Genomic DNA, 24,550 nt, shown 5'->3' with positions numbered 1-24,550 from the left:
TTCTCCACAGAAGATATACAGACTGCCAACAAACACATGAAAGGATGCTCAGCATCTTTACTCATTAGAGAAATGCAAATCAAAACTACAATGAGATATCATCTCACACCAGTCAGAATGGCCATCATCAAAAATTCTACAAACAATAAATGCTGGAGAGGGTGTGGAAAAAAGGGAACACTTTTGCACTGCTGGTGGGAATGTGAATTGGTACAGCCACTATGAAGAACGGTATGGAGGTTCCTTAAAAAACTACAAATAGAACTACCATAAGACCCAGCAATCCCACTACTGGGCATATACCCTGAGAAAACCATAATTCAAAAAGAGACATGTACCAAAATGTTCATAGCAGCCCTATTTACAATAGCCCGGAGATGGAAACAACCTAAGTGTCCATCATCGGATGAATGGGTAAAGAAGATGTGGCACATATATACAATGGAATATTACTCAGCCATAAAAAGAAATGAAATTGAGCTATTTGTAATGAGGTGGATGGACCTAGAGTCTGTCATACAGAGTGAAGTAAGTCAGAAAGAGAAAGACAAATACTGTATGCTGACACACATATATGGAATTTAAGAAAAAAAAATGTCATGAAGAACCTAGGGGTAAGACAGGAATAAAGACACAGACCTACTAGACAATGGACTTGAGGATATGGGGAGGGGGAAGGGTAAGCTCTGACAAAGTGAAAGAGCGGCATGGACATATATACACTACCAAACGTAAGGTAGATAGCTAGTGGGAAGCAGCCGCATAGCACAGGGAGATCAGCTCGGTGCTTTATGACCGCCTGGAGGGGTGGGATAGGGAGGTTGGGAGGGAGACGCAAAAGGGAGGCGATAGGGGAATATATGTATATGTATAACTGATTTAATAGAAAAAAAAGACAAAAGGGCTTGCTGAGATTTTGACTTCATTAACTGTCAATCTGGGGACAATGGATTTCTTAACAATGAGATCTCCAATCCTCGAATATGGTATATCTCTCCTTTTAGTAGGTCATCTTAAATATACCCCAGCAATTATTTGTGGTTGTCAGTATAGAAGAAGCCTTAGACATCTGTTGTTAGATTTATTCCTGTTTATTTTATATTTTATATTACTAACGTAAATGGTATTTTTTATTTCTTTTTTTTTCTAATTCTTTGTTGCTAGTATATAGAATTACAGTTTATTTTTGTATAATTATTTTATATACCATGGCCTTATAAAATTCACTTATTACTTCTAATAGGGTCTTTTTGTGTATAGATTCCCAATGGTTTCATACATACACATGATCTGCTAAGCATGAGAGCATTGTCTCTTTTCTAATATTTTGGTTCCTTATCTCTTTATCTTGAGTTATGGCACTGGCTAGGACTTCCAATACAATGTTAAATAGAAATGGTGAGAATGAATATCCTTGGCTTATTCCCAATCTTAGGGGCAAAAGCTTCCAATATTTCATCATTAAGAATGAAGTTAACTGTGATTTTTCACAAGCACACATTATTCCCTTTATTCCTAGTGTGGTGAGAGTTGCTATCATGAATGAGTATGGAGTTTTCTCAAGTGCTTTTCTGTATCTACTGAAATGATTATGTAATTTTCCCCTTCATTATGTTAATATGGCAAATTATACGGACTTTTGAAGCATGTAATACAAGTACTTAATTTAAAGCTATACAATTCCCTACATTTCCTTCCCTCTTGAGCTGCATCCCCAAATTTTGATATGTCACATTTCATTTTCATCCAATTTTAAATCATTATAATTACTCTTGTGATTTCCTCTTTGTCCCATGTGTTGTTTAGATGTGTATTAAATTAATATCCAAATATTTAGGGATAATCTATTTCTAATATAATATCTTTTGAGACTTTATATGATTCCTATCTTCTGAAATTTATTATTTCTTTTATGATCCAACATATGATCTATCTTGGTGAATGTTCCATGTATACTTAAAAATAATGGTGTATTCTGCAGTTGTTGGATGTCGATTTTGAATAAATGCCAACTGGTTCAGGTTGTTGGCCTATCAGACTCTTCTGATTACTAATTGTCTAAATAATTCAGTAATTCAATAATTATTACAAAAAAAACCTTTGAAAGGTGGCCCAGATTTAGAGAAACAAACAAACAAACAAAAACATAAATAAGAAGTGACTCTATTTTGGAGATTCCCATGTGACCCAATATTTTTATTGAGCCCTATCACCCTTAGATTTTGTTCCATGTCATAAATGAAATTTAGAACCAAGTAAGTTACTCCTGGCCTATTAGATTCATTTAAACACAAGGTAACATCACCTAGAATTCAAATACAAGTCCAAAACTAGGAATTCAAAGGAAATATGTACATATAATAATAATAATCTTGCTCACAAACAAATCTGTTGTTGTTGTTGTTGTTTTTGTGCTGCCTTTTTATAGATAGCTCAGTATCAGGTGAAAAATTTATAAGAATAGTGGTTTGTATACAGAAATTTCATGTACTAATGCTTGGCTTAATAGAAAGGAACATTCTCATTGCTTCCTAATATCTTCACACATTAAGTCTTGGGAACAGACACAGGGTACGTTTGCTTGTGTGTGCATGTGCGTGCACATGAAACTTTCTTTCAAACCTATCAACCTTGTAGAGAAAAGTTTAACATGTTTAAAACATCTCTATTCATTAATTTAAAACTATTAAGGGAAAAAATTAAATCCTAGCTAACATAATATGCTTGCAGCTCTATTTCTAAGTGCAGAGAGGTTCTTACCCTATGCCAATTACACATTTGGTGGAGCTTTAAAATTTTTAGCCTTTAAACAAATAGCATACAGTCAAGTTCATACTATACCTGTAACTTTGGCATTCCGAAACCTATAGTCACCAATTAAAACCTGCAAACTGGGGCTTCCCTGGTGGCGCAGTGGTTAAGAATCCACCTGCCAATGAAAGGGACATGGGTTCGATCCCTGGTCTGGGAAGATCCCATATGCCGTGGAGCAACGAAGCCTGTGCACCACCACTACTGAGCCTGCGCTCTAGAGCCTGCGAGCCGCAACTACTGAGCCTGCATGCCACAACTCCTGAAGCCCAGGCACCTAGAGCCCATGCTCCACAACAAGAGGAGCCACTGCAATGAGAGGCCCGCGCACTGCAACAGAGTAGCCCCCGCTCGCCGCAACCAGAGAAAGCCTGCGCGCACCAACAAAGACCCAACGCAGCCAAAAATAAATAAATTAATAAAAAAAGCAAACAAAAAAAAAAACCTGCAAACTGTTCCCTGGAATCAGATCTTCTTTTCTTCTGTTTAGATTTTTCACCAACCTAAATAATAAACTAATTAGTAGCCAATAATGGTAATATAAGGTAATAAAATTAACATATACATTGCATTAAAGCTCAGATTTTCACAAACTATTGCACGTATTCAAAGACCTACATGACACTGTGCTTGAGTCCTTTGAGTAATCTACAAAAGACTTAGCTCACTAGCAAAAATGGTTCTTATGTTAATGATCCATCATTAATTTCACCATCAGATGTACACTCTTCCCCCTTTAGGGTCAGAGTACACAGTCAATGTGGCACTTCAGTTAAAGTTATTGACACAATGAAGGCAGAATTATTTCATATAAAATTTCCAAAAGCTTTATGGAAGTTTCATTCAGTCCTCTTCCAAATAATATTTCCTTCCTCTTTGGGTTCTCTCTAATTAAACAGCATATCAGGCAGAAGCATCTTTGCAATCAGTGCTGTATAAAGTCAAATGCATGAGGATAGAATGATAAGACTAAAAAGTCAGTTTTCGAACTGATAAAGCAAAGTGTGGCTATGTTGTAAAGTAGCGAACATGGTCCCTGTCACATAGTGGGCATTCATTAAACATGTGACGAATTAATGAATGACTTAAACGACCCAATGTAATGTGATCTGTAGCCATTACAAAGCCTGATGTATCAGCTGAAACATCTGAGCCAAAGGTAAACCACAAAAGAGCATGCAGACTCATAGCATTTCATTCTTTCAAAGCATTTTTCACTCACCAAAGGTTAACATTCCTTTCGGTGAGCTATATAGGCATGGCTGAAGCAATGAAAATGAAACACTGATAAGAAGTGTGTTATTTCTGCTTCTTGAGACTGTATAACAAAGATACAAGTAAAGCAGAACATTTGATTAGATATCCATGTGCCCCAGGCGGAGGTCAACATAGTCATGGAGAATTCACCTACCATTGACCCTCAGCATCCTCATGGAGAAGCTGAATGACATCTCCATTTCTAATCAGGAGGTCTTCTGAGCCTCTCTTCCTGCAATATGCTAGGGCTTTATATTTGCCTGGAGACTGTAAGGTTGTTGTGAAAAATTACATTACAAATTTGAATGCAAAACTACTTGCATAACTGCCTGTTCTGTGACGTACAGACTTCATTCTTTACTTCAATGGTAAATGTGGTTAGCTGCAGCAGCTTTGCAGTAACAAATAAACATAGAGCAGTTTATGATGGCAAAAAAAAAGCAGGACGTGTTTATTTAACCTGAAGAATTCATTTTTATTTGCAAGAAGAGAATTACAGCATGAACTACACAGAAAATAACAGAGCACAACTGATTTAAGTTACATGAATAATAAACATAAATCCAGAAAAAAGTAAGCATGAAAATAATTTTTAAATGCTGTTGTTTGTAAACTACTCTCATTAAAAATAATTATCTTGGCACATAAAAAAGGCAATGGCCCTGAACAAAGATTTACTAACGCCCCTAAAAGGATTCATGTGCTTTATCATTTTGCACAGGTAAAAATAATGGGCACAAAAGCTTAGTCCAATAAAAGCATATTAAACCATAATGTTGTGCTTTACTTGGCCTTAATCTTTTTGCAGCTATAATTTTAACTTGATTCATTAATAAGCTAAATAATCCAAGGCACACTGATTGCATTTGGTTACAAGGTAGACAGAGAAGAAATAGTAATCTTCAAGTCCAAATGTATTCTGAGATGAGAATTTTTCCAGCACAGTATCTTACACATTGAATATATGATTTTAAAGAGTAAGAGTACCATCATTAAAACTTTTTTTAAAATAAAAGGAAAGAAATAATTATGTGGTGTTGATTCTTTGCACGTCCAAAGGAATTAACCTGAAAACATTATTCGCATCACTCGGGCTGAATGGCTTTTGAGCAGTATTTTTATCAAATGGGCCGAGGAGCAGACAGGAAAGAGCTACTTGCCATTTAACAGAGTAGCTTCATTAAAATAGGGCAGCCATCTCCGACACGGGCCTCTACAAGGGAAGCAGCACCCATTACTTCTTGTTTTTGACTTGATAAAGCGAGGCTAAAAGATCAGCTCTTTCCAACCTGTTTCGCTTTTTAGGTTGGGGGTTATTTAATTGAGGGGGTATGGAATGCACTATATTGTCCCTTGTATGTTTTCCTTAGTAGCACAACTCAGGGAATTCTTGGGAGAAGAGAGGAGAGCTAGTAGGTTTTTCTACATTCCCATCCCCTATGATGAAAGCATTAATCAATTTTGCATATTTGCTTTATTTTCTGACACCATAGCTGGAAAAATGCTTACTGAAGGCTTTCTCGGTTCTTGACAATCCCTTCATAGAGCATCATTTACAGCAAACATTGAAATCCCAACTGGCTTCCCTTGACTTACTGCTCACACCTGAACAACGACCCCTCCTGTCCTCAGATAATGTTACTTCAGGAAATGAAGTTCTTTTTATTTATTCGTCTAAATCAGCAATTCTCAAAGTTTGGGAGGCTGACCATTGGGAGTTCCAAGGGTCTGCAAGGGTCAAAGCTAAATATATTATTTGCCTTTTTCACTCTCATCCTCTCACAAGTCTACAGAGGAGTTTTCAAGAGGCCACCGAATGTGTGATAGCACAACAGGTCAAATGCAAATGCAGATATGAGAATCCAGCTGTCTTTTCTGAAGCCAGATGTTAAAGAAATTTGCAAAAATATTTCATTTATTATTATTATTTTTATTGGCTGCACTACGCAGCTTGCGGGATACCAGTTCCCTGACCAGGGGTTGAACTCATGCCCCCTGCAGTGGAAGCGCAGAGTCCTCACCACCGGACCGCCAGGGAAGTCCCTTATTTATTTTTTAATTTTTAGGCTGCAAAAATATTTCAAATGCCACTCTTCTCACTAGATTTTTTTGGTTTCAAAAATGTAAATTCATTAAAACGTTTGAGCACTGCCAGTCTAGACAACGAACACTGGACAAATCTCTTACCAGCTCTGAGCCTCGGTCTCCTCCTCCGCCAGTTGGAGGGAATAAAGTCTCACTAAGACTATGAATATTCAGTGTGAAATCACTTTGAAGACTGTAAACGGCCATACAAATATGAATTATGGTCACTGTATTATTAGTGGAAAGAATATTCTGTTGCTTTTTTAAAGAAAGCATTCCAGCGTCAATGCAGCTTTGGGATTCTCCATGCCATTACTCCCTTACCCCAACACCAGAACTGCCAAACTGAATTTATTCCTCTGAAAAGCACCAAGGAACAGTCCACTACAAAGCATCATTCCCACACTCCACCCTGGTGACTTCAGAAAATTGGAGATTAATCCTAAACAGTCCTAACTCCCCTGTAATAATCCATCAGGATCCTAACAACACTGCAAACTAGTTCTTCTATAAAACACTCAGTTTTGCCCTAAAGCAACCTTTACTTTCATGGGGTGCCCTCTTGCTCTGATATGCTGAGATCTGTAGCATTAGCATGTTTTTTGACAGCTCACTAAAATATATTCCCCAGATGGTATTAAATAGTTTTTAATGTGTAATGTTTATTTCCTATACTTTCTAATCTGGAATCTAAACTGATTTCTAAGTATATCTGAACCTCCTTTGTGCTCTGATTTTATCTCACATGCCCAGATTGAAAACAGAGTGGTGAAGCTCAATTATAGATAAAATTGGTCACGATATGGGACTTGGAATGATTGACTATCTCATTAACTTCAGTAGGAGCTCCATGTATAGCTCAAACAAGTTCTCACAGAGATAAAAGTGCTTACTGAATGTTCACAGTAAGACTTGCTTCAAATCTTTTGGCTGTGGAAATGACCTCATGACCTCAAGGATACTGACAAAGGATTGCCCCATGTGCCTCACCTATTTCATCAATAAAATTGTTTGAAGGGTTTTTATTTCTCTTAATATGTCATTACTAACCATTAGAGGCCTTTCTCCTTCATTGTCATCATAAGAAGAGTAGAAACAGTTACTGGACCATTCCTCAGGCTCAACAGAGATTTCTGCAGGTGATGACATCTCAGTCCAAACTGTAAGAAAAACATGGAGGGTGGCAGTTACTGGTCCACCACAAGGAGAGAAGTAAAATGAAGTGTAATAATCAAGGCCATACCCTTTAATGGTCCAAGAATAATATCTTTTGTAATAAAACCTCCAATTAGGTTGTACTAGTTTAGAATTTCTGATATTTCAGAAAGGGCCTAGAATATCTACACTTCTTTTACTTTTTAGGATGGTTTCATGTTGGGGTTGGTGGGAGTTATTACAGATAATAAGTTAAATAACATTCCAGAGAACATTTACCCCTTCTTATAGAAAATCATCTCTTCCAAAAATTCTTTCTACAACATTCTTCTTGGTCCCACTTAAATAGCACTTATAACATTCTACCTGGTAATATTGTCATTTCGGACTTGTATCTCTTGTATTAGGCAGGAACCATGTGTTACACATTGTGTGTCTCATAAGAACCTGCCTGCAAGAGATGCTTAATTAATAAAATGCATTGAACTGGTGTGGATGAAGCAATCTGACGTAGGCAGAGAAATGACAGCATTTTATCTTGGCCACACTAAACTATTCATGTAACCTTGGAAGAGTCATGTTAACTTTCTCTGACTTGGTTTCCTCACCTGTCAAATGAAGGCAGTGGTACTAGGCTCTCTCCTGATGGCTCAGGGGGCCACAGTGTAGATGACCTGAGGGAAGTGACCCGTAAATGGAGAACTGAAGTTGAGCAAGGTTGTTGTTCCTTGTTTCTCCTCAGCTAGTAGAGAAGTCTTTCAGATTAAGGAACATCATATTTAAGCACTGAGTATCAGGCACCCCGTTAGGCATTTCTCCAGGGAAGTCTATGCTGTTGATCCCAGAGTTGTTGAGGTGACCCTTGCAGGTGCTTCTGAAGTGCCTTCCCTGTTATCACACTATCAAATTGAATTTTCATTGCTTGTTGCATTATCTTTCTACTCCCCTAGCTCTGTGGGGATGGCAGCTGAGTGTATCTCAGTTAGACTGTATGCCCAGAGTACTGCACAGTTCCTGGCACACAGGCTGTTATGTTTGTTAAATTAAACAAATTATTTTAAATCCCTTTAAATGACCCAATTTGCAAAATAAAAAGAAATATTCCTGAGCTGTAAATGACTCTTCTCTATTCATTAAACTTACGGTGAGTCAAGCAAGTGTGCATCCCTTGATGCAGGATGTGTTTTATTCACCTCTGTATCCTGTGTAGGACGGGCTCCCAAACTTGAGAAGGTGCCAGAAAGAATCACATGAAGAACTTGTTACATTACAGCTGGCTGGGTCTCACTCCCAGAGTTTTTGATTCAGAAGGTCTGGGATGGAGCCAGAGCATTTGCCTTCTTAACAAGTTCCCAGGTGATGGTGATGCTACTGGTCCACGGATCACACTTTGAAAACCTCTGCTCAGCTGAGTATCTTGCATATACACAAGACAGAAGAGCCTTCTAAAAATGGGTTAACTTTATTTTCTCCATATAAAGTTAATAGATGGGTAGATTTCTCAAATTAACAACGGGAGGAAACAATTTGCACAGCCATGAATTCTCCCTTCGGATAAGCATTACACATACCTGTATTTGCTTCTGCCCGAACTGACGCGATGGCCTCACCGACTTCCACCATAGCGCTGGTGTGCTCCAAGTCAGTTTCCTCAGCGCCTATAAAAGCTCCCTGTTGCCTTCTGAAATAGTAAATATGTAGAAACTGCTAAGTTTTTTTTCAGTTTAAGAGTAATAATAAATTTTAAATGGTATTTCTTCTACTAATACCATGTGTTAAGAACATAGTCTAAGAATCCATTCAAACAGAGCTGATTTTCCCCCTTATTTAAGTCTGTGTGATAATAGCTCATAATATACAAAAGCTTAAATCCTGGGATCCAAGCCAGCACGGAAAAAAAAAGGCTCCCTTCTGGACCCAAGGCAGGTATATTGTTTAAAATTCCTGTTGCATATTATATTGTATACCTGAAATTTGCTAAGAGGTAAATGCTAAATGTTCTCACCACAAACACAAAAAATGATAACTATGTGAGGTGATGGATATGTTAATTAGCTTGATTGTGTTGATTATTTCACAGTGTATATGTATGTCAAATCACCAAATTTTATTCTTTTTTTAAAATATCTTTATTGGAGTATAATTGCTTTACAATGGTGTGTTAGTTTCTGCTGTATAACAAAGTGAATCAGCTATACATATACATATAACCCCATATCTCCTCCCTCTTGCATCTCCCTCCTACCCTCCCTATCCCACCCCTCTAGGTGGTCACAAAGCACCGAGCTGATGTCCCTGTGCTATGTGGCTGCTTCCCACTAGCTATCTGCTTTACATTTGGTAGTGTATATATGTCCATGCCACTCTCTCACTTCATCCCAGCTTACCCTTCCCCCTCCCCATGTCCTCAAGTCCATTCTCTATGTCTGCATCTTTATTCCTGTCCTGCCCCTAGGTTCTTCAGAACTTTTTTTTTTAGATTCCATATATATGTGTTAGCATATGGTATCAAATTGTACTCTTTAAATGTATATAATTTTAATTGTCAACTATAACTCAATAAGTTGGAAAAATATAAACAAAAAAGCCTTATTGTTCTATGAACTTTTAACTTCAATGAATTAGGCAAAGTGTATATGAATGACGATGAAACCTCAATCTGATTAATACTGTTGAGTTGTATCAGCTACTATAGAGTCAATTGCTCCATGAAATCTAAAGACTTTACTTCCAGAATACATGATCAAACACTGAGTTTTGTGAACCGTGGAAAATAAAGACTTCCACCGTCATTTTTAAATGGTTCTCCTGGGGCTTCCCTGGTGGCACAGTGGTTAAGAATACGCCTGCCAATGCAGGGGACACAGGTTCGAGACCTGGTCCGGGAAGATCTCACATGCCGTGGAGCAACTAAGCCCATGTGCCACAACTACTGTAGCCTGCGCTCTAGAGCCCATGCTCCGCAACAAGAGAAGCCACCACAATGAGAAGCCCGTGCACCGCAACAAAGAGTAGCCCCCGCTCGCCACAACTACAGAAAGCCTGTCCGCAGCAACAAAGACCCAACGCAGCCAAAAGTAAATAAATAAAAAATAAACTAAAATGGTTCTCCTAAAGCCTCAGATGAATCAACATACTTTGCACCTGATCTTAGCTACCTGTGAAAGATGATGTGCAACTATTTTTTTTATTAGAGCATAGTTGATTTACAATGTTGTATTAGTTTCTGCTGCACAGCACAGTGAATCAGTCATACATATACATATATCCACTCCTTTTTAGACTCTTTTCCCATATAGGTCATTAGATAGTATTGAGTAGAGCTCCCTGTGCAGTAGGTCCTTATTAGTTATCTATTTTATCTATAGTCATATGTATATGTCAGTCCCAATCCCCCAATTTATCCCTCCTTCACCCCCCATAACAGTAAGTTCATTTTCTACATCTGTGACTCTATTTCTGTTTTGTAAATAAGTTCATCTGTACCACTGAAAAAGTGTACTTTTAATAAGTCCTTCAATGATCCCTACATCATGCAGATGCTGCGTGGTGAATTTCTGTGCCAAGGCTTTGGAATCAGCGTGGGGATTCTTTCTGCATATATGCAAATGTTGTACAGAAACTCCACCTTTTAAGATTCCTAGAGGTGGAATACAATGGCCACATCTCTAAACCAGCAGCAAAGCTATCATTGAGGATGGCTGCCTTCCTCAAAGACGTCGTGGCTCTGTCCAGGCACAGCCCCCACCCCTGGGATCCATACCTCCTCTCTAGCTACACAGAGAGGCCAAGTCACCAGCAAGTGGTCTCCATCAAGGGACCACAAAGCTTCAGGCCAGTATTAGCTGCCAGTACATCATTCTTATACCTCTCCTTCTCCAATCAGATTGGAGGTGCCCAGAAATATTTTGAAGAGAAAGCCATGAGTGTAGCCACTTTTGCTAGCAGCCTACATGCAACTCCCCCAAGGGTATACTGAGAACAAAGCACTTATAATCGTGTTTAAAAATTAGCCCAGACTATTTTTCTTTGAGGCGAGGAATACAACTTTATTTGGAAAGTTGGCAGACTAATGTCTCAAAATAACCATCTTATCGGGGTCTGCATGCCAGTTTCTTTTATAGAATCAGAGAGGGAGATAAAGTAAAAAGGCATAATAGAGAGTGAGAGGCGGGGAGGAAGTAAAGTAAAAAGGGCCATCAGTCTTGCAAAACATCTCCTGGGGGAGAGGATGTGTTAATCTCTTCTTTCTTGCAGCCATCCACAGGTAGACAGGGTCAAGATGTTTCCCTGAGCAAAGGCACTTCCTTATATTCTTTTTAACATCAGGGGAATAGTGGGATAAATATTAAGGACTATCAGGCTCCAAGTCCAAGGACAGAACTGAGAAAATGTGTTTATAGAATTTGATGAGTTATTGCTAAAAGGGCAGGTATTTTTTGTCTGATAGTTTAATTACATTGTTTCATGTTATATACGGAAAACAGAAGATTGGAGAGTGGTATTTCTTAAAGTATAATCACTTACTCATTCCGCTGAGAAGAAAGAGTCTGTTCTGTTAACTGATTATGTTGTTCTTGTTTTTTAACTGTGAAATAAAACAAAGATTATATAAGCATTGTTCGGAAGCCACACTTCTTACTTCCTTGAGGAACAATGACCTTCACATAGCACCCCCCCAATCCCATTTGAGTTCACCTTCACAGACTTGAAACAGCCAGAGAGAAAGCCAGTCTGAATTTGGAATATAGAAAAGGATTGGTCAGAGCGCAGAGAGAGGACTGGGGCTGGCGGCGAGAACTCAGCGTGAAGGGGGCTAATGCGCCACAGCTAGCCGGCAGGGAGTCCGGGAAAACTCTGGAGCTGCCGAAGAGGCAAGAGACTTTTTCTTCCCTCTTGGTTTCCTGGTGTGTGAGGAGAGGGGATTAAGAGCGCTGCTTAAAGGGGCTCCACAGACAGGCGCAAGTTGCGACTGAAAGCGCGGAGCCCAGTGACGGGCGTGGGACGCTGGGGCTGCTGCTGCTGCCGCCAAGAAGCCTGTGTGCGAGCGCAGGTCACTGCCCACACCGCCCTTCCGGGAGCCTGTGCAGCCCGCCACTGCCGGGGTCCCGGGATCCAGGGGTGGCTTCCCTGGGAGAACGCACGGCGCGCCTCGGGCTGGTGCAACGTCACGCCGACCTCTGCCGCTGCAGGCTCGCCCCGCACTCCGTGCCCCTCCCTCCCGCCCGGCCTGAGTGAGCAAGAGTCTCCGAAGCGGCTGCTCCTTTAACACTGTCCCGTCTGAGAGAAGAACAGACGCCCTCCGGTGACCTACACGCAGAGGCGGGGCCAAATCCAAAGCTGAGACCCAGGAGCTGTGAGAACAAACAAGAGAAAGGGAAACCTCTCCCAGCAGCCTCAGAAGCAGCGGATTAAAGCTCCACAATCAACTTGATGTACACTGCATCTGTGGAATACATGAATAGACAACACATCATCCCAAATTGAGGAGCCCGGAGTCAGTGCTGTGCCTCTGAGGTGGGAGAGCCAACTTCAGGACACTGGTCCACAAGAGACCTCCCAGCTCCACATAATATCAAATGGCAAAAATCTTCCAGAGATCTCCATCTCAACACCAACACCCAGCTTCACTCAACGACCAGCAAGCTACAGTGCTGGACACCCTAAGCCAAACAACTAGCAAGACAGGAACACAACGCCACCCATTAGCAGAGAGGCTGCCTAAAATCATAAAAAGTCCGCAGACACCCCAAAACACACCACCAGACGTGGACCTGCCCACCAGAAAGACAAGATCCAGCCTCATCCACCAGAACACAGGCACTAGTCCCCTCCACCAGGAAGCCTACACAACCCACTAAACCAACCTTAGCCACTGGGGACAGACACCAAAAACAACGGGAACTACGAACCGGCAGCCTGCAAAAAGGAGACCCCAAACACAGTAACATAAGCAAAATGAGAAGACACAAAAACACACAGCAGGAGAAGGAGCAAGATAAAAACCCACCAGATCTAACAAATGAAGAGGTAATAGGCAGTCTACCTGAAAAAGAATTCAGAATAATGATGGTAAAGATGATCCAAGATTCTATTTCCCAGATCCAAAATCTTGGAAATAGAATAGACAAAATGCAAGAAACAGTTAACAAGGACCTAGAAGAACTAAAGATGAATCAAGCATCGATTAAAAACACAATACATGAAATAAAAAATACTCTAGATGGGATCAATAGCAGAATAACTGAGGCAGAAGAACGGATAAGTGAGGTGGAAGATAAAATAGTGGAAATAACTGCTGCAGAGCAAAATAAAGAAAAAAGAATGAAAAGAACAGAGGACAGTCTCAGAGACGTCTGGGACAACATTAAACGCACCAACATTCGAATTACAGGGGTTCCAGAAGAAGAAGAGAAAAAGAAAGGGACTGAGAAAATATTTGAAGAGATTATAGTTGAAAACTTCCCTAATATGGGAAAGGAAATAGTTAATCAAGTCCAGGAGGCACAGAGAGTCCCATACAGAATAAATCCAAGGAGAAATACGCCAAGACACATATTAATCAAACTGTCAAAAATTAAACACAAAGAAATCATATTAAAGGCAGCAAGGCAAAAACAACAAATAACACACAAGGGAATCCCCATCAGGATAACAGCTGATCTCTCAGCAGAAACTCTACAAGCCAGAAGGGAGTGGCAGGACATAATTAAAGTGATGAAGGAGAAAAACCTGCAACCAAGATTACTCTACCCAGCAAGGATCTCATTCAGATTTGATGGAGAACTTAAAACGTTTACAGACAAGCAAAAGCTGAGAGAGTTCAGCACCACCAAACCAGCTTTACAACAAATGCTAAAGGAACTTCTCTAGGCAAGAAACACAACAGAAGTAAAAGACCTACAATAACGAACCCAAAACAATTAAGAAAATGGGAATAGGAACATACATATCGATAATTACCATAAATGTAAATGGACTAAATGCTCCCACCAAAAGATACAGATTGGCTGAATGGATACAAAAACAAGACCCATATATATGCTGTCTACAAGAGATCCACTTCAGACCTAGAGACACATACAGACTGAAAGTAAGGGGATGGAAAAAGATATTCCATGCAAATGGAAATCAAAAGAAAGCTAGAGTAGCAATTCTCATATCAGACAAAATAGACTTTAAAATAAAGACTACTAGAAGAGACAAAGAAGGACACTACCTAATGATCAAGGGATCAATCCAAGAAGAAGATATAACAATTGTAAATATTTATGCACCCAACATAGGAGCACCTCAATACATAAGGCAAATACTAACAGCCATAAAAGGAGAAATCGACAGTAACACACTCATAGTAGGGGACTTTAACACCCCACTTTCACCAATGGACAGATCATCCAAAATGAAAATAAATAAGGAAACACAAGCTTTAAATGATACATTAAACAAGATGGACTTAATTGATATTTATAGGACATTCCATCCAAAAACAACAGAATACACATTTTTCTCAAGTGCTCATGGAACATTCTCCAGGATAGATCATATCTTGGGTCACAAATCAAGCCTTGGTAAATTTAAGAAAATTAAAATTGTATCAACTATCTTTTCCGACCACAGTGCTATGAGACTAGATATCAATTACAGGAAAAGAGCTGTAAAAAATACAAACACATGGAGGTTAAACAATACACTACTTAATAACGAAGTGATCACTGAAGAAATCAAAGAGGAAATTAAAAAATACCTAGAAACAAATGACAATGGAGACACGACGACCCAAAACCTATGGGATGCAGCAAAAGCAGTTCTAAGAGGGAAGTTTATAGCAATACAATCCCACCTTAAGAAACAGGAAACATTTCGAATAAACAACCTAACCTTGCACCTAAAGCAATTAGAGAAAGAAGAACAAAAACACCCCAAAGTTAGCAGAAGGAAAGAAATCATAAAAATCAGATCAGAAATAAATGAAAAAGAAATGAAGGAAACGATAGCAAAGATCAATAAAACTAAAAGCTGGTTCTTTGAGAAGATAAACAAAATTGATAAACCATTAGCCAGACTCATCAAGAAAAAAAGGGAGAAGACTCAAATCAATAGAATTAGAAATGAAAAAGGAGAAGTAACAACTGACACTGCAGAAATACAAAAGATCATGAGAGATTGCTATAAGCAACTCTATGCCAATAAAATGGACAACCTGGAAGAAATGGACAAATTCTTAGAAATGCACAACCTGCCGAGACTGAACCAGGAAGAAATAGAAAATATGAATAGACCAATCACAAGCACTGAAATTGAAACTGTGATAAAAAATCTTCCAACAAACAAAAGCCCAGGACCAGATGGCTTCACAGGTGAATTCTATCAAGCATTTAGAGAAGAGCTAACGCCTATCCTTCTCAAACTCTTCCAAAATATAGCAGAGGGAGGAACACTCCCAAACTCATTCTACGAGGCCACCATCACCTTGATACCGAAACCAGACAAGGATGTCACAAAGAAAGAAAACTACAGGCCAATATCACTGATGAACATAGATGCAAAAATCCTCAACAAAATACTAGCAAACAGAATCCAACAGCACATTAAAAGGATCATACACCATGATCAAGTTGGGTTTATTCCAGGAATGCAAGGATTCTTCAATATACGCAAATCAATCAACGTGATACACCATATTAACACATTGAAGGAGAAAAACCATATGATCATCTCAATAGATGCAGAGAAAGCTTTCGACAAAATTCAACACCCATTTATGATAAAAACCCTCCAGAAAGTAGGCATAGAGGGAACTTTCCTCAACATAATAAAGGCCATATATGACAAACCCACAGCCAGCATCATCCTCAATGGTGAAAAACTGAAACCATTTCCACTAAGATCAGGAACAAGACAAGGTTGCCCACTCTCACCACTCTTATTCAACCTAGTTTTGGAAGTTTTAGCCACAGCAATCAGAGAAGAAAAGGAAATAAAAGGAATCCAAATTGGAAAAGAAGAAGTAAAGCTGTCACTGTTTGCAGATGACATGATACTATACATAGAGAATCCTAAAGATGCTACCAGAAAATTACTAGAGCTAATCAATGAATTTGGTAAAGTTGCAGGATACAAAATTAATGCACAGAAATCTCTGGCATTCCTATATACTAATGATGAAAAATCTGAAAGTGAAATCAAGGAAACACTCCCATTTACCATTGCAACAAACAGAATAAAATATCTAGGAATAAACCTACCTAAGGAGACAAAAGACCTGTATGCAGAAAATTTTAAGACACTGATGAAAGAAATTAAAAATGATACAAATAGATGGAGAGATGTACCATGTTCTTGGATTGGAAGAATCAACATTGTGAAAATGACTCTACTACCCAAAGCAATCTACAGATTCAATGCAATCCCTATCAAACTACCACTGGCATTTTTCACAGAACTAGAACAAAAAATTTCACAATTCGTATGGAAACACAAAAGACCCCGAATAGCCAAAGCAATCTTGAGAACGAGAAATGGAGCTGGAGGAATCAGGCTCCCTGACTTCAGACTATACTACAAGGCTACAGTAATCAAGACAGTATGGTACTGGCACAAAAACAGAAAGATAGATCAATGGAACAGGATAGAAAGCCCAGAGATAAACCCACGGACATATGGTCACCTTATCTTTGATAAAGGAGGCAGGAATGTACAGTGGAGAAAGGACAGTCTCTTCAATAAGTGGTGCTGGGAAAACTGGATAGGGACATGTAAAAGTATGAGATTAGATCACTCCCTAACACCATACACAAAAATAAGCTCAAAATGGATTAAAGACCTAAATGTAAGGCCAGAAACTATCAAACTCTTAGAGGAAAACATAGGCAGAACACTCTATGACATAAATCACAGCAAGATCCTTTTGGACCCACCTCCTAGAGAAATGGAAATAAAGACAAAAATAAACACATGGGACCTAATGAAACTTCAAAGCTTTTGCACAGCAAAGGAAACCATAAACAAGACCAAAAGACAACCCTCAGAATGGGAGAAAATATTTGCAAATGAAGCAACTGACAAAGGATTAATCTCCAAAATTTATAAGCAGCTCATGCAGCTCAATAACAAAAAAACAAACAACCCAATCCAAAAATGGGCAAAAGACCTAAATAGACATTGCTCCACAGAAGATATACAGACTGCCAACAAACACATGAAAGGATGCTCAACATCTTTACTCATTAGAGAAATGCAAATCAAAACTACAATGAGATATCATCTCACACCAGTCAGAATGGCCATCATCAAAAATTCTACAAACAATAAATGCTGGAGAGGGTGTGGAAAAAAGGGAACACTTTTGCACTGCTGGTGGGAATGTGAATTGGTACAGCCACTATGGAGAACGGTATGGAGGTTCCTTAAAAAACTACAAATAGAACTACCATATGACCCAGCAATCCCACTACTGGGCATATACCCTGAGAAAACCATAATTCAAAAAGAGACATGTACCAAAATGTTCATTGCAGCTCTATTCACAATAGCCCGGAGCTGGAAACAACCTAAGTGTCCATCATCGGATGAATGGATAAAGAAGATGTGGCACATATATACAATGGAATATTACTCAGCCATAAAAAGAAACCAAACTGAGCTATTTGTAATGAGGTGGATAGACCTAGAGTCTGTCATACAGAGTGAAGTTAGTCAGAAAGAGAAAGACAAATACCGTATGCTAACACATATATACGGAATTTAAAAAAAAAATGTCATGAAGAACCTAGGGGCAAAACGGGAATGAAGACGCAGACCTACTTGAGAATGGACTTGAGGATATGGGGAGGGGGAAGGGTGGGCTGTGACAAGGCGAAAGAGAGGCATGGACGTGTATACACTACCAAACGTAAGGTAGATAGATAGTGGGAAGCAGCCGCAGAGCACAGGGAGATCAGCTCGGTGCTTTGTGACCGCCTGGAGGGGTGGGATGGGGAGGGTGGGAGGGAGGGAGATGCATGAGGGAAGGGATGTGGGAACAGATGTATATGTATGACTGATTCACTTTGTTATAAAGCAGAAACTAATTAAAAAAATAAATAAATAAACTTAAAAAAAATGGAAAAAAAAAAAAATTCTACAAACAATAAATGCTGGAGAGGGTGTGGAAAAAAGGGAACACTCTTGCACTGCTGGTGGGAATGTGAATTGGTACAGCCGCTATGGAGAACGGTATGGAGGTTCCTTAAAAAACTACAAATAGAACTACCATATGACCCAGCAATCCCACTACGAGGCATATACCCTGAGAAAACCATAATTCCAAAAGAGACATGTACCAAAATGTTCATAGCAGCCCTATTTACAATAGCCCGGAGATGGAAACAACCTAAGTGTCCATCATCGGATGAATGGATAAAGAAGATGTGGCACATATATACAATGGAATATTACTCAGCCATAAAAAGAAATGAAATTGAGCTATTTGTAATGAGGTGGATAGACCTAGAGTCTGTCATACAGAGTGAAGTAAGTCAGAAAGAGAAAGACAAATACTGTATGCTAACACATATATATGGAATTTAAGAAAAAAAATGTCATGAAGAACCTAGGGGTAAGACAGGAATAAAGACACAGACCTACTAGAGAATGGACTTGAGGATATGGGGAGGGGGAAGGGTAAGCTGTGACAAAGTGAAAGAGCGGCATGGACATATATACACTACCAAACGTAAGGTAGATAGCTAGTGGGAAGCAGCCGCATAGCACAGGGAGATCAGCTCAGTGCTTTATGACCACCTGGAGGGGTGGGATAGGGAGGGTGGGAGGGAGACGCAAAAGGGAGGGGATATGGAAACATATGTATATGTATAACTGATTAAATTTGTTATAAAGCAAAAAAAAAAAAAAGAAAAGGATCGAACCATGTAATATTTTATTCAAGTAATTCAAGTTTATAACTAGCACCACCCCCAGGCCAACATTACCAAGCACTGATTACGGAGGTCCTAAGCAGAGTTGCCTCATAGGAAGCATTTAGAATTAACACATTCAGATTGCTCTATCACTGCACCACTGCTTCTCAGGCACTAGAGCTCATCTTCCATTGTAAAATTCATTCTCCGAAATAGTTTAAACAGCCTCCTGCATCTTGGTCTGCTAATGAGTTGAGCAAACCTTTTCATTATAAATAGTAGAAAGTAAATATCAGCCCCATTCCCTGTAAAAATTATCACAAAATCTGAGTCACTGAGCTGTTCTTGTATTTCATTTTCTGGAGAATGCATGCTTGAACTTACCTGTCATAAGTTCCTGTTGCTTGAACAAAATACTTCTGATTTCTTTTAACCACATCATCTTCACATCTACATTTGAAGCCTAAAGATTTAAAAAGCAGGGGAGGAGAGGACATGTTTCCTTTTTTAAATGATGCTTTATAATAAAACAAATGTCACTAAGTATATCAAACACGATTTACATCCTGAACCACCATATACCAACTCTAGCATTTTGATTCTTAAAACTTCTAAGAAGCAAATAAGTAGCCATCGGATTAGATGAAATAACAGCCAAAACCATTTCGAAATTGGCCTTCGATAATAATGCTCAGACATATATGAAATATAAATCTCACTTATTTTTTCTGTGTAGGAGGGTTCTTTTAAATATATAAATGTTGTTATGTTTAATTTTGGTAAAACAAAACAGGTTCTACTGTTTCTGAAAAGACAATCTATTGTAGGGACTTCCCTGGCGGTCCAGTGGTTAGGACTCGGTGCTTTCACAGCCGAGGGCCGGGGTTCGATCCCTGGTCGGGGAACTAAGATCCTGAAAGCCATGTGGCGTGGCCAAAAAAAAAAGGACTCTTTGAAATGACAATATTCTCTTGAAATGTTCTAATTCCTCTCTTCTTCCATGAGACAGGTTGAAGCTTACAGTGCGCCTGGCCAGAACTTTAACCACATTCTTTAGAAAAAACAATCCGATCTGAATCATCACATCGCCCTGTCTCGTAACCAGGTCCTCTCTGAATGCTGAGCACAAGAGGAACTCAGAACTGTTATAAATCTGTAACTTAAGAAACTTGATGGGGACAGAGAAGCACTGGCCAAGCTCTTGGCAATCAGCTCTTGTTGATAAGTCTCCTGATGTTGTGGTGAAAACTTAAAGCCATAGAAAGCATTGCAGACATATCTCAAGTTAAAGAAAACTTCTGCCAAGATATGGAAGCAACCTAAGTGTCCATAGACAGATGAACGGATTTGGAAGATGTGGTACATATATACAATGGAATACTACTCAGCCAAAAAAACTATGAAATAATGCCATTTGCAGCAACATGGATGGACCTAGAGATTATATGTGGAACCTAAAAAATAAACTAGTGAATATAACAAAAAAGAAGCAGACTCACAGATACAGAGAACAAACTAGTGGTTGCCAGTGGGGAGAGGGAAGGGGGAAGGGGCAATATGGCAGTAGGGGATTAATAGGTACAAACTATTAGGTATAAAATGAGCTACAAGGATATATTGTACAGCACAGGGAATATAGCCTATATATATATATATATATTTTTTTTTTTTTTTTTTTTTTTTTTTTGCGGTACACAGTCCTCTCACTGTTGTGGCCTCTCCCGTTGCGGAGCACAGGCTCCAGACACGCAGGATCAGCGACCGTGGCTCACGGGCCCAGCTGCTCCGCAGCATGTGGGATCTTCCCGGACCAGGGCACGAACCCGTGTCCCCTGCATCGGCAGGCGGACTCTCAACCACTGCGCCACCAGGGAAGCCCTAGCCAATATTTTATAATAACTATAAATGGAGTATAACCTTTAAAAATTGTGAATCACTATATTGTACACCTGTAAAATATAATATTATACAGCAACTATACTTCAATAAAAGAAAAAAAAGAAAACTTGGTAACTGAGAAAATGTTTAATTGCATCACAAAGAATAATAATCAAATAATATTGAGGTAACCTACAGGAAAGGACTGAGAACTTTTGTAATGTAACCAAAATTATTTTTGTTTGAAAATTCAGACTTTTGTATCTTAAGGCAGGTTATGGTTTCTAGAATAATTCTTAAATGACCAACCTGGACAATATAAACTTCTTCCTTCCCAGCATACCAGATTTCAAACTTGCGGTTGTCTCCTTTTACATATTCAGTGATTCCAACTTCATCCATCTACAATATATGAGTCACCATTTTCATGAGCATTTTATTCTGAAAATGAAATTACATTAAATCTACCCCCATCATATTCTAAATGAAACAGAATTTCTCACTTCTTCAAAATGTTTTATAATCAAAGAATATGAAATGATAAATACAATCAGAGACCTGAGTGTTTATATGCTTTCATTAAACTATGCACTTATATAGTACAGACTACATGCTCCATTCCAGTGAGTGAAACAAATGTTTCAAATCTGAGCATCCAAGTAGTCCACATAAGACTGAATTCCTTTATAACTTAACTGTACACTATAAAAACAAATTATTGTGTCAAACACAGAAGTAAAACTAATTAAACATTGTGGAAAAGGCCATCCAAAATTAATTTAAATGGTTCTTTTTAATAACTTTATGCCAGATAAGTTAATCTCACAAATTACTACTTATGTCTATAGAAACCCTACAAGTTATAGACATCCAATTTATGGGTCGGGGAGAACCAACCAGGTACACAGAAATCCCCTCTATTTCCACCAATCTCTTGACCTCTCTAGAAAGCAACCTGTCATGGGACAGTGATGTCTTCTTGTAGCCAGTGAAAATTAGGTATGCAATATCCCTTCCTTACCATAGATTTTCTTCTCTTTCATATGACTGTGCAAAGCACAGACTCTTCCATTTTCTTTCATCCTGTGCTGCTAATAGCTTTGTTAGTTTCATTTTGAGCAATTTCACTCCCTTGTACACACATTCTCTTTTAGTTTCCTTCTGCCTTCTCTTTCCTTTCAATCCTTTCCTAATTAACTAAAGGAATATCTCACTCTCTGTTCCATTTACATGCCTCCCAAATGACCCTCATTAGAGCTGATAAGCATTCAAAGTAGTGCTAGTGAGATCCCCATATCAAGGAAAAGAAAAAGGATTATACTTAGAAATGAAAGAGCCTGTGACATCTACCCTGAATGTACTCAGAAGTTACTTTCAGAATGTCCAAAAATATCTTTACATTCCTACTCAACCACTCTAACTAACCTACTTTTGCTCAAACATCAGGTTTTAAGATAAACAATAATCTCATATTCAATCTCTATTTAAATTGATTTTGTTTCAATACATGGTTTTGTTTTAACAGCATAATAAGTTGGAAAGCCCATGCGCTAGCTATGTGTGCCGGTACAAGTTGCTTAACCTTTCTGAATTTCAGTTTCCTCAACTATAAAGTGGGAAGAGTACCTATTTCATAGAGTTGATATAAGGATTAAATAGCATGCACTAAAGGCTTAGATAACATGGTGAGTTTTTAAAAGTATGAGTTTGCTTTCTCAACTTTCCCTTATTTGAATAGCAATGGTTTTGCTATTTTTCATTGCATACATAGAGCACAGCATTATAGATTAAATGAGCTTTTTTGAGTTACTCTGGAAACCTAACCATGATCTCTATCAAACAACACTGTTCTTAGTTCTAAACAATTCACTACAAATGATCCACTGCAATACAATCCATTTGTAATTCATGGATTGTAGATATTTTCTCAAATAACACAATATAAAGGTTTTATCAAAAGGTTTTTATTCTACTTATTAAATATTTACTATACCATGAAAACTTACCTTTAGAACCTAGAGGCAGAGTTAAAGCTCTAACTATATGAATATAGTTATATGATATATTATATAATAAATAATATATATAAAAGAACGAGGCTGATTCTACAGTTATACCCTAACTGTGGTCTCTGCCTCACCCTTCACATTTTCACTGATGATTTCTGGTAGCTATGAATATATTTTCTTTATTTTAAAGCATTTTATCTGAAGACATCTTGCTGTATCAAGTGCTCAGGACCCCAACTTTTAACCTAATTTTCTGTCTTCAGGGTAGTGTGAAGATGTCAACTACCTTGTTAAAAGTCACCCAGTGGGTCAGAACTCTGGGATTATAACCAATAACTACCTATCTTAAGATTTTTATTAGGCAGATCAGCTCGGTGCTTTGCGATGACCTAGAGGAGTGGGATAGGGAGGGTGGGAGGGAGGCTCAAGAGGGAGGGGATATGGGGACATATGTATGTATATGGCTGAATCACTTTGTTGTACAACAGAAACTAACACAGTATTGTGAAGCAATGATACTCCAATAAAGATCTATTAAAAAAAACTACTTGAATATTGGGAGGGAAAGCACTTGATATATTAAATGAAAAGTCCATGTTATAAAACTGAAAAGATAAAAGACTTTTATTTCTGTATCTGGGATATATAATAGTTACTTCTTGGGTCAGTATTATGAAAAAATTGATCTTGGACTTCCCTGGCAATCCAGTGGGTAAGACTCTGTGCTTCAAATGCAGGGGGCACGAGTTTGATCCCTGTTCAGGGAACTAGGATCCCACATGCCACGTGGTACAGCCAAAAAAAAAATTATCTTGATTCACAATAACAATAACAACAAAAAAAATGTAGCTAGGCTGAACTGCCGTGAAGCAGTTAGAAACAAGATATTGGATATAAAACAGTAACATAACTGTATATTGAAAATAGTTTATGGGATCAAAAAAAGAAAGAAAATGAGAATTATAACAGAATACTATTTATATAAATTAAAACTAAATGGGGGGCTCCCCTGGTAGCACAGAGGTTAAGAATCCACCTGCCAATGCAGGGGACATGGGTTTGAGCCCTGGTCCAGGAAGATCCCACATGCTGCAGAGCAACTAAGCCCGTGCACCACAACTACTGAGCCTGCACTCTAGAGCCCGCGAGCCACAACTACTGAAGCCCACGTGCCACAACTACTGAAGCCCATGTGCTTAGAGCCTATGCTCCATAACAAGAGAAGCCACTGCAATGAGAAGCCCGTGCACCACAACAAAGAGCAGCCCCCACTCACCGCAACTAGAGAAAGCCCGTGTGCAGCAATGAAGACCCAATGCAGCCAAAAATAAATAAATAAAATAAATAAATAAGTTTTTAAAAATCTAAATGGGCACAGAACATTAGTATATACTTAAAAAGAACACACAAACAGAAGGATGTACCTCAAATAACACAGGGGTAGAGAGGAAAGTA

The 24,550-nt window shown here is 38.7% G+C and overlaps 1 protein-coding gene across 2 annotated transcripts in view; it reads right to left on the bottom strand.

Moving 5' to 3' along the window:
* The window catches only part of MCF2 (MCF.2 cell line derived transforming sequence), a gene marked incomplete at both ends in the record, with an annotated part of 83,653 nt that overhangs the window by 4,879 nt on the left and 54,224 nt on the right, over positions 1-24,550 (bottom strand). For both annotated transcript variants that reach the window (XM_081222959.1, XM_081222960.1), the window contains 8 exons: positions 2,842-2,884; positions 3,257-3,314; positions 4,223-4,335; positions 7,204-7,313; positions 8,880-8,989; positions 11,836-11,896; positions 19,593-19,671; positions 21,396-21,488. In XM_081222959.1, coding sequence (XP_081079085.1) covers positions 2,842-2,884; positions 3,257-3,314; positions 4,223-4,335; positions 7,204-7,313; positions 8,880-8,989; positions 11,836-11,896; positions 19,593-19,671; positions 21,396-21,488 — 667 coding nt within the window. The remainder of the gene's footprint in view (positions 1-2,841; positions 2,885-3,256; positions 3,315-4,222; positions 4,336-7,203; positions 7,314-8,879; positions 8,990-11,835; positions 11,897-19,592; positions 19,672-21,395; positions 21,489-24,550) is intronic.

The sequence above is a fragment of the Mesoplodon bidens genome, assembly GCF_964165515.1.
Source record: "Mesoplodon bidens genome assembly, chromosome: X".
Classification (NCBI taxonomy): domain Eukaryota; kingdom Metazoa; phylum Chordata; class Mammalia; order Artiodactyla; family Ziphiidae; genus Mesoplodon; species Mesoplodon bidens.
The sequence above is the reverse complement of the archived record's forward strand: the minus strand, read 5'-3'. Positions and strand labels throughout refer to the sequence as shown.